Genomic DNA, 10334 nt, shown 5'->3' on the forward strand with positions numbered 1-10334 from the left:
CATCTGGCACGAAGGTTTCGCAGCCGTTTCGGTGCAGGTCGCTGCGGGGGCCGGAGCGCGCGCGCTTCCCTGGCCCTGCAACCGTGACCCGCTCTGGGTCTGTCCTCCCCACCGGCCTTTCCAGACCCACGGGAGCTGGGAAAGGGCACGGAGAAAACCACCTCCCGCCAATTCCCTGGGAGTTTTGGCTGCTTTTGCGAACATTAAATAAAATTAGGGCAGGATGCGGAGAGCCCGCAGCCGTGGGGCAGGGAGGCGGGCGCAGCGTCACCCGAGCCCCCCCGGGCAACCCGATCCGGGCGCCGCGGCAGGCGGGCGGCCGCGCTGGCGGCTTCGGTTACGCGGCTCCGGCTGCCTCGGTCTCCCCCGGCGCCGGGGGGGCGATGCGGGAGGGCGGGAGCCGGGGCCCCGCCAGCCTCGCGGTGTCCCCCGCGGAGCCCGGGCCCCCCGCCGGGCTAGGGCCACACGCGGGGCTGGCGCCGTCTCCACGAGGATGCGGAGTGTGGAAGCCCCGGCAACGGGACCAGGACACGTTGGGTCCTGGCCCTGGTGCGTGGGGGTCCCTGGTGCCGCTGTGTGGACATGAATGGGCTGCAGGTTGCACAACCCAGACCCCGCTCATCTATCACCTCCTGCTGCAGAGCTTGCCCCAGATTCACCCCCTTTTCCCGCTCGGAGCCCTTCCGCACATCCTGGCACTTCCCCACACACGGAGCCCCTCTCCTTCACCCCAAGCAGCCGAAATGCAGCCACCCCCTGCTCCATCCCGCTGCCCGCAGCCCCCAGCCTCCGCCAGCTCCATGACACCCTGCGGGGGGACAGGACCCCCGTGCACACACATGGGGTGCCACAGTGCCCCCAGCCCCAAGGTGGAAATGGGGGGGGCAGCGCCACTGCATCCCCCGGCACTGTCTCTCACTGGCTCTTGCTTTAATTGCCGCCTCGTATTTGGAATTATTCCCAAATCCACTGCCGGGACTTCAGCCCCTGCACTCAGGGCCATCTCCCTCCATCCTCGCATCCCATCTCCATGCAGATCAACTCCGGGAAATCCTATGGAGAAGCCCCTGGTGTTTGGTACAGCTGGTGCCTGCGGGAGCCGTCTCTGCCTGGGAAAGCCGGGGTGAGGGAAGGGGCTGGTCCCCCCAAAGCCTCCCAGCTCCTCCAGTTCTGTCCAGAATCCCTGTATCCTCCTCTCCACTCCTGCCTGCTCCGGAGCCCGGAGCCATCATCACCTCCGAGCTGTGTCCCAGCCCTGCCGGCTCCATCTTTCCCTGTATCCCATTCTCCCTAGTGGCAGCTCAGCCCCGGGACCACTGCCTGTTTTGGGGGGAGATGACTCCCCCGCACAGGGCAGGTGGGCTGCCAGGGGCGCTTTGCCCCATGGAAGCTTCTCCGGCCACATCTGGTTGCGCTCTGGGAGTGGAGGGAGCCGGCGTCGAGGCCAGGCCTCCTGCCCAGAGGTTTCGCGGCCTCTGCGCTGCCACTTCCTGGGAATGGCAGGGCGACACGGCCCTGTGGAGCGAGGGGCAGCAACGGGAAAGGCTCTGTGCTGGTGAGCGAGCACAGGAGCCGCGAGGGGGGACTGCAGCAGCCAGTGCCGCTGCTCACTGCCTCCCGAATCCCTGCAAGGCCTCCCGTCGACGTCCATGATGCCATGGGCACACGGATGCCGTGGGCACATGGATGCGATGGGCACATGGATACGATGGGCACACAGATGCCATGGGCACAATGATGTTGTGGGCACACGGATGCGGTAGGCACATAGATGCCATGGGCACATGGATGCAGTGGGCACACGGATGCCGTGGGCACACAGATGCCCTGGGTACACAGATGCTATGGGCACATGGATATTGTGGGCACACGGATGCGGTGGGCACATGGGTGCCATGGGCACACAGATGTTGTGGCCACATGGATGCCATGGGCACATGGATGTGCTGCACACATGGATGCAGTGGGCACACGGATGTGCTGCACACATGGATGCAGTGGGCACACGGATGCCATGGGCACACGGATGCCATGGGCACACCGATGCGCTTCCTCGCCAGCTTCCCACCTCCCTGCACCGCCACGGCTGGGGTCCCTCCGTTGCGCCCCAGGACAAGGCGGAGGCGCCGGGCGCACGCGCAGCTCCGCGCGCTGCGGGGCCGCCCGGCTCGGCCGCGCCGCCGTCCGCGGCCATCTGCGCGCGGAGGCTGCGCGAGGGCCGGAGCCGCGCGGTTATTTTTAACCAGGCCGCCGCCGATTGGAGCGTTCCTCGGTTATATCACTAAATCCCCGCCGGGCCCGCTTACTTCCAGCCCAGCGAGCCCCGGCGCCGCTGCGCACCCGTAACCATTTCGGCGCCCGTCTCCCCTCTGCCCCCGGCTCCCGCAGCTGCCCCCGTCCTCGCGCACCCCCCGCTGCTGCTTGGTGCCAGCCCCAAATCCACACTTTTCCCTATGGCTTCCAAGGGATTTTTTGGCCCTAAAGAAGAAATCGACTTCCCACGAGCACAGTAAATGAGGAGGAAATCGATAAGGCCAAAGTGTGCGGAGATGCAGCATGGCTCACGGCTCCGGCCGCTTTGGCCACATCCCTCTGGGAGCCGCCGGGAGCCGCGCGGTCCTGTGGGGAGCACAGCCGGAGCGGGATGCCGGTGGGATGCTCGCGGCCGCCGCGGTCCCCGGCATGGCCCCGTCGCCATCCCCATGCGCACACCGCTTCCCTCGGCAGCCGGAGCAGCAAGGGGTTAAGGCGCGCGGCGGGGCCACGTGACGCGCCGGGGATGCCGTTTTGCCCAAGATCAGTGCGGATTAGGTCGCAATAGCGGGAGGAGAATTTCTGGGCGCTGCGCTCGCCCCCGCGGCCGCCCCCGGGCCCTCGCGCCGGCTGCGCCGGGGGATGCGCCGCGGCCGGGCCGGGGAACCCGCCGGGTAAGGGGCCCCGCGGGGCCGCTCGCGGCTTTCGCTGCGGAGCATCGGGCTCCACACGGTTACGTAAGGAGCCCCGGGGGGATGCGGATACCGGGGGTCAGTGCCGGGATGCAGGGGGGCTGCGGATTGCCGAGCCGGGCTGGATGCTCTGCTGATCCCGGCTCGCTCCGGCCGCAGTGCTGCAGGGGCAGCGCTGGCCGGGCTCGCTGCGGATGCAGGTGGCCGCGCTCGCAGCAGGGCAACGGCTCCCATTTTCTCGCCCGCCTGTGCGGATAACGCTGCGGAGCGGCTCACGTGACGGCAGCCGCATGGAGCCACCGGCACAGGCTGCTCCCCGCCGGGCTCTGCGCCGCGTCCACTGCCCCCAGCACAGGGATGCAGCTCCAGGGGCATCTCGCCTAAGGGGATGGGGCATCCCGGCTCCTGCCCCTGTGCATCCAGGCTGCTCCTGGCCCCAGGACACTCTGTGCGGCGGCTGCGCAACCTTGACGGGCGGCAGCTCCGGCCCCCACGCTCACCCGTCCCCTCTGCCTGCAGTGCATGAGGCTGCGGCGTCGCCGAGAGCCCCCGAGCGCCCGCGCCGACGCCGCAGGCGGCAGGAGCCATGTCGGGGTCCTACGAGGAGCCGGCGGCGGCCGCCGAGGAGACAACCGACAGCTTCTGGGAGGTGAGCGCCGGCGTCCCCAGCGCCGTCCCCGTGCGCCCCGGTGTCCCCAGCGCCGTCCCCGTGCGCCCCGGTGTCCCTAGTGCCCTCCCCGTGCGCCCCGGTGTCCCCAGCGCCGTCCCCGTGCGCCCCGGTGTCCCCAGCGCTGTCCCCATGCACAGGAAGGGCTGCAGGAGCCGAGGCTGAGCCAGCCTGGAGCCAAAGCTCCTCCATCCCATCCCAATCCTCACCCAAATCTCCGTTCCCCACGTCCCGGCCACACTTTGTCCCTGTCCCAGGTGGGCAACTACAAGCGCACGGTGAAGCGCATCGACGACGGGCACCGGCTCTGCAATGACCTCATGAACTGCGTGCACGAGAGGGCCAAGATCGAGAAGTCCTACGCCCAGCAGCTCACCGACTGGTCCAAGAGGTGGAGGCAGCTCATTGAGAAAGGTACCCGGACCCCTGGGTCCCACTCCCAGGCCTTGGTGTCCCCAAGGGAGGCCACCGCGGCACCCGTGGCTTGGTTGGGCTCATGCTCTCCGTCCCTGCAGGCCCGCAGTACGGCAGCATGGAGAAGGCGTGGGTGGCCATCATGACAGAGGCGGACAAGGTGAGCGAGCTGCACCAGGAGGTGAAGAACAGCCTGCTCAACGACGACTTCGAGAAGGTCAAGAACTGGCAGAAGGACGCCTACCACAAGCAGATCATGGGAGGCTTCAAGGAGGCCAAGGAGGCCGAGGACGGCTTCCGGAAAGCGCAGAAACCTTGGGCCAAGAAGCTCAAGGAGGTGAGGAGGGAACGCAGAGCATCTGCAGACGCCAGCCAGGGGCCACCTCTTTGCCCAGGCTCTGGGAAGCCTGGCTCAAGCCAAGGGGTGCCCGGGGAGCGGGAGGGCACAGGGACGTGGAGAGGGGCTGTGGCTGCTGCTCTGCGCCCATCCCCTCTCCTCCTCCGCTAGCTGGAGACGGCCAAGAAGGCCTACCACCTGGCCTGCAAGGAGGAGAAGCTGGCCGTGACCCGCGAAGCCAACAGCAAGGCAGAGCAGTCCAACACCCCCGAGCAGCAGAAGAAGCTCCAGGACAAGGTGGAAAAGTGCAAGCAAGACGTGCAGAAGGTGCGAGCGCGCGGGCGCTGTGCCGGCGCAGGGGAGCTGCAGAGCTCGGGGAGAGGGTCTCTGAGCGGCTCCAGCGGTATCCGAGACACCGCCCGTTGCACCCGCAGGCTCAGGAGAAGTATGAGAAGGTTCTGGATGAGCTGAACAAGTGCACCCCACAGTACATCGAGAGCATGGAGCAGGTCTTCGAGCAGTGCCAGCAGTTTGAGGAGAAGAGGCTCAACTTCCTCAAGGAGGTGCTGCTGGACATCAAGAGGCACCTGAACCTGGCGGAGAGCAGCAGGTAGGTGCACCTGGCCGGGGAGAGCACCTGGGATGGTGCTGCCGTGGTCAGGAGCACGGAGGAGCAAAGCCAGGGCCAGCGACAGGGCCTGTGGCCACCAGCAGACCAAGCCCTGGAGATCCGGGTGCTCCCGGAGCTCCCTAGGAGCCCTTCAGTGGCTCCTAGGCTAAAACGCAGGCTCGGCCTCTTGCCACCACCCCATCCCTGGCCAAGGGCCCCGCTCGCCTGCAGGGTCCATCCCTGCTCCCAGCATCCCACCTCCCCGCTGTCCCGCAGCTACGCCAGCGTGTACCGGGAGCTGGAGCAGACCATCCGCCTCTCGGACGCGCAGGAGGATCTCCGGTGGTTCCGCAGCAGCAGCGGCCCAGGGATGCCCATGAACTGGCCCCAGTTCGAGGTGAGGCGCTGCCCCCGCGGCCGTGGAGCCCCGCGCGGGCGCCCTGTGCCCCCTGCTCAGGATTGTGCCCCCCTGCTTTGTGCTCCCAGGAGTGGAACCCGGACCTGACGCACACGATAACGCGGAAAGAGAAGCAGAAGAAGGGCGAGGGGGTGACGCTGACCAACGCCGGCGGCGGTGACACGGGGGCACAGGGAGGGGAGCGCGGGAGGTGAGTGCCACGGGTGGATCCCAAGGGCCTCAGCGGGTGGCCGGCCTCCACAGGGAGATGTAACCCAAGTGGGCACCCACCATGGGGACATGCAGCCCAAGCGGCACCTGCCATGGGGAGATGCAACCCAACTGGGCGCCCACCATGGGGAGATGCAACCCAAATGGGTACCTGCCGTGGGGAGATGCAGCCCAAGGGGGCCCTGCCTTGGGGAGATGAGCAGTGTTTGCCCATCCCTCCTTTCCCACCATCAGCGTGAGCAGCCACGACCGTGGCCAGACCTACAGCGCGGAGTGGTCCGATGATGAAGGCAGCAACTCCTTCAATGCCAGCGAGGCCAACGGGGGCACCAATCCCTTCGACGAGGAGTCGTCGGCGAAGGGCGTGCGGGTGCGGGCGCTGTATGACTACGACGGGCAGGAGCAGGACGAGCTCAGCTTCAAAGCAGGTATGGTCCCCTTGGGGTGCTGGGTGGCCGGCGCGTCTCTGCCACAGCGGGGCTCCTGGGGCTCGCCCTGGCTTTTCTGCCCTACGATCCCGAGTGCCGAGGGTCAATCCTGGAAGTCCCCAGGGCAGAAAAGGAGCCACCAGGAGAGGCTTCACATGCCCCCCAACCATCCCCCCCTTTTACCTTTGGCTTCAGGTGATGAACTAACCAAACTAGGTGAAGAAGATGAGCAGGGATGGTGCAAAGGGCGCTTGGACAACGGGCAGCTAGGTCTCTACCCAGCCAACTACGTGGAGGCTATCTAAGTCTTGTGGTGTTCTCCTCGTTGCCGTCAGCAGATAAATCCACCCTCCGTTGTCTCCATCTCTCCACCAGCCAACCAGCCATTTCACCGTCTGGTCGTTCACTCCTCACAGTTAGAGATTCAGACATATTTTCCGATCAAGCTTTTATTTTTTTAAGAGTTGTCTCTGAAGAGTATTTTGCATAGTTGCTTTTTTTCTTCTTCTTCTAAGATAATGTGAAGCGAAAGATGACGTCCGTTCTTCTGCTTTGGTTGGTTTTCCAAGGGAAAAGCCAACACCTCAAGATCTTAAGGCCCAACCAGTGAGAGCTTCTGACTGGTTGGTTTTTAAAGATACTGAAATCAAGAGCCACCTTCTGATTGGCTTGAACTGATCCGAAACGCACAGCGCTCCTGGGACCAATCAAATTTGCACCCCAGAAATGAGAGGAAATGGAGTTTTACTCCCTTTATTTATTGGTGTTCCCAAGTTCTCCCCAGTTCATCCCTCCCTCCCCAAGGGAAGGGATGAACATCCCCCTCCTTCTCCAGCATCCTCCGTCCCCGTGTGGGAGCTGCTCCCTTCCACCTCGCAGCGATCCCCGAGCAGGGCCAGGAGCAGTCAATGGCCAGGTAGAGCTGGGGCTTCCCAGTTTGGTGACACCTCCTCAATCTCCCCTTCGGAGCCAGGCCAGGCCCCTTCTCTGCCCGGAGATGCCAACATCTTGCTGGAAACGTGGTCTCTGGAAGGGGCAGGTGCTCCAGAGCCCTCCCGGGGCAGGAGGAGCTCGGGAGCAGCCGGGAGGACGAGGCCGCGGGGAGCGGACTCCAAGGCAGCGGTGGGACCCGCGGAGCAGCTGCAAAGACAACGCCGACGGTCCCTCTGCCCTGGGCGACCTGGGCACGGAGCCGGGTGGCCCTGGCCCAGTCCAGCTCTGCCAGCACCACCCGGGCTCCATCAGCCGCTCCGTCCCGCGCTCCTCGCCCGCATCCCGCCCCTTGTCCGGCCCGTGGCCGGGCCAGTCCCTTGGCCCCAGGGAGCGAGCGCTCCCCCAGGCAAGTCACCCTGATGGGGAAGAGGGGGGACAAAGAACAGAAGTCAAGAAAAGCACCCAACCAACCACCTGTCTCAGCAATGCACCCCGTTTTTTTGTACATTGATTGTGTAATTTAAGAAGTATATATATAATATATATATATATTGTGATTGTATTACCGTGGATACAAGAAAAAAAAACAGCAAGTGAAAATGTGAGCTCTGTGAGTGTCCTGCCGCCTCGGGGACCGTCTGCCCCGCGCGCCCGTCTCGTTGCATCCCTAAACCTGCTGCTGGGCAAAAGCTCCGGGTCGAGCCCTGCTTTCCTGCCGCGAGCTGCAGGATGCGCTGGGATTCCTGCCATCCGCCCCAGCTGGGGAAGGACAGAGGGACCTGGGGCACTTCGGGTGGCAGGTCGAGATCCGCAAGGCTGCAGCGGGAATTGGCAGCGGGAGCGACGATCCGCTCGCCGGGATGGCGGGATAGCGGTGCCAAGGGCGGCCCGGGGCTGCGGGAATGCCGGGCACCCCGGCGGGACCCCCGGGCGAGGGGCAGTGTCGGGGGTTGGTGGGTCCCAGCACCATCCGAGGCCACCGGGCACCCTGACCTCCCCGGGAGGGATGTGGGAGAAACGGAGAAACCCGCTGGTGCTGCCCAAATAGAGGGAATTTCACCCAAGCAGCGCGCGGGTGGCTGGGGGACACAGGGACCCTCTCAAGGCTCCGCTCGGCTCCAACCCACAAGGAAATCACCAGAGACACATTCCATGTTTTTTTTTTTTTTTTTCCTGCATTTTTTTCTCCCCTTTTTTTGCCGGGACAAGGGCCGGTTCCTCCTCCCCGCTCCTCCCCGCACTGCCCGCCGCGGCACTTGCGAGCTCGGGCGCAGCACAGGGGCTGCTCGGCTGCCTACATGGGACAGAACGGGCAGGAAGGCAAGAAAAAGGCAGTGGCCACCACAGGCAGCTCTTTTAAGTGTAAAAAGAAAACCCCAAAACCCCCCGGGTGTATTATTTTTCCCCCGCCTTAGACTCTTACAAAGCGTTTCACGGGCATCCGGAGCTCCCTCCTTTACTCCTCCTGTGAACCTAAACCACAGCTTGGCGGCAGCCAAAACCAAAAGGAAAACAAATAATAAAAAAAACCCCTATAATATTAAAGATCAACAAGGCTGGGTAACTTATACTCTTATGAAACGCACAGCATAAACAGCCCCAGGTCTCTGTCCAAGTTCTGCTGCAGTGCTCTGGGTTTCAGATTTATCTTCCAGAGGGAAAAGGCAGAAAGTAGATTTTTCTTTCTTACTTTTTTCCTGCCCCGCTTTCCTGGGAGCAGGGATCGGGCAGTGGAAGCGGAAGCTCGGCCAGGGGTGCGGGCGGCTGCACGGAGGGACCAGGGCCACCGTTTGCTGTCACCTCTGGGGCAGAAATCCCTCCTTGGAGGGGCTGCGTCCCAGTGATGGGGACGTCCCGGTGGCTTCATCCCCAGGGTGAGGATGGACTTGGGGGGACATGGGTTGCTCGGTGCTCCATTGCCGGCAGCTGGGAGCAGCTCTGTACCCCAGCCGTGGTCCGTGCAATCGGCAGTCCACATCACCCGTGGTCCGTGGCACCCGTGACACGTGGCACCCGTGACACGTGGCACCGCTGCCACGAGGCCCCCCGGCGCGGCCTGTCCCTGCGCGGCCGCTCACAGCGGGTGCACAAACTGGTAGACGAGGCGCTGGGAGATGTCGGGCTTGCGGATGATGCCCTTCTTGTAATACTGCCGGATGGAGCGGCTCAGCTTGTCGTAGTTCATGGCCGGGCGGTTCTTGCGGATGCCCCAGAGCCGGGCCACCTGCGCCGAGTCCTCGATCTTGAAGATGCCTGCGGGGAGCACGGCGCCGTGGGGACGCGTGGGGGCAGCGGCGGCGCGGGGGGCCACGGCGGCGCGGGGCGCCGGACCCACCTTTCTCCTTGTTGAGCCAGCGGATGAAGCGCCCGTAGTTGTGCGGTTTCAGCAGCAGCTCCTTGAGGAACTGCCAGAGGTGGATGGGCTGCCCGGCGCAGGACGAGTCCACCTCGCTGTCCGTCCAGGCACCGTCACCCGCTGCACCGGGGGACGCGGAGGGGCTGAGCGCGGGCGCCACGCGCACCCGGGCGCCCCACATCCATGGGCACAGCCCAAGGACCCCCCAGGGGTGATGGGAACAGGGATGAGGGTCTCCCAGTGCTCCCTCCCACAAAGCGTTTGCATTCGGGACAGAGCGGGGCGCAAAGGAACGGCCACGGCGTGGGGCGCGAGCATCAGGCTGAGCCCGCACAAACTCACCGCAGTATCGCCCGGCGCCTGGCGCCGCTTTCTCCTTCATCCAGGCGGCTGGAAGGGAAAAGCGCCGGGTGAGGAGGGGCTGGCGCCGCGGGGGCCGCGCGCCGGTGCCGGCACCCACCCGATTTCCAGATGTCGAGGTGGGCGTGCAGCACGTCGCCGCAGGCGGGCGAGCGCTCGCAGAACTGCTGCTCCGACATGGCGCACAGCTCCCTGCCCGACAGCTCCTGGAACGACTTGCCCAGCTGCGGCAGCCGGTACTGGTGCTCCGTCCACAGGATCCACTTCTGCACGTTGCCGGGGCTCCAGTCGGCCGGGTCTGTGCAGAGGCAGAGCCCGGACAAACTCAGCGCGCGCCGTGGCGCGAGCCGGGCGGCGGGCGCGCGCGGGCACCCACCTGCGGCGATGTTGAGCAGCTTGCAGGCCGTCTCGATGTCCTTGAGCACCTCGCCGAGCACGAGGCTCTGCACCTGCTCCAGCGAGCGCTCCTCCACGGGCAGGCTGCCCACGAGGTCCAGCGTGCCGGCCGGCCCCGCGCCCTGGCTGTCGATGACCGGGCACTGCTCGGGCTCCTTGGGCGCCTGGGCGCGGGCGCCGGGCGCGGGGCCCTTGGGCGCCCAGCCGGTGTGCTGGGCGTGCGGCGCCTCGCAGTAGTGCAGGCAGAAGGCGGGCAGGGC

General features: G+C 65.4%; 2 protein-coding genes across 2 annotated transcripts in view; one reads left to right on the top strand and one right to left on the bottom strand.

Moving 5' to 3' along the window:
* The first annotated feature begins 3366 nt into the window (after positions 1 to 3366).
* Positions 3367 to 6839, top strand: PACSIN1 (protein kinase C and casein kinase substrate in neurons 1). Its single transcript, XM_026053233.1, has 9 exons — positions 3367 to 3594; positions 3870 to 4026; positions 4128 to 4363; positions 4535 to 4690; positions 4798 to 4973; positions 5250 to 5370; positions 5460 to 5581; positions 5836 to 6029; positions 6225 to 6839. Exons 1-9 carry the CDS (start codon positions 3532 to 3534, stop codon positions 6332 to 6334), a joined length of 1335 nt encoding a protein of 444 aa, XP_025909018.1. The 5' UTR covers positions 3367 to 3531; the 3' UTR covers positions 6335 to 6839.
* A 2197-nt stretch (positions 6840 to 9036) lies between these two features.
* The window catches only part of SPDEF (SAM pointed domain containing ETS transcription factor), a 2044-nt gene continuing 746 nt past the window's right edge, over positions 9037 to 10334 (bottom strand). Inside the window, exons 2-6 of the mRNA XM_026053095.1 lie at positions 10055 to 10301; positions 9779 to 9976; positions 9661 to 9708; positions 9298 to 9438; positions 9037 to 9215 (exon numbers count right to left, since the gene is read on the bottom strand). Of these exons, the coding sequence (XP_025908880.1) occupies positions 9037 to 9215; positions 9298 to 9438; positions 9661 to 9708; positions 9779 to 9976; positions 10055 to 10301 (813 nt within the window). The remainder of the gene's footprint in view (positions 9216 to 9297; positions 9439 to 9660; positions 9709 to 9778; positions 9977 to 10054; positions 10302 to 10334) is intronic.

The sequence above is a fragment of the Nothoprocta perdicaria genome, unplaced genomic scaffold (genome assembly GCF_003342845.1).
Source record: "Nothoprocta perdicaria isolate Ctin4 unplaced genomic scaffold, notPer1 scaffold_97, whole genome shotgun sequence".
NCBI classification, from domain to species: Eukaryota; Metazoa; Chordata; class Aves; order Tinamiformes; family Tinamidae; genus Nothoprocta; species Nothoprocta perdicaria.

Excerpts from the sequence above, each read along its gene's own strand:
- PACSIN1 (XM_026053233.1), top strand. The coding sequence starts at position 3,532 with ATGTCGGGGTCCTACGAGGAGCCGGCGGCGGCCGCCGAGGAGACAACC. Across the intron at positions 4,364-4,534 it reads GGGCCAAGAAGCTCAAGGAG|CTGGAGACGGCCAAGAAGGC; the intron begins GTGAGGAGGGAA and ends CTCCTCCGCTAG. Across the intron at positions 6,030-6,224 it reads CGAGCTCAGCTTCAAAGCAG|GTGATGAACTAACCAAACTA; the intron begins GTATGGTCCCCT and ends CTTTGGCTTCAG.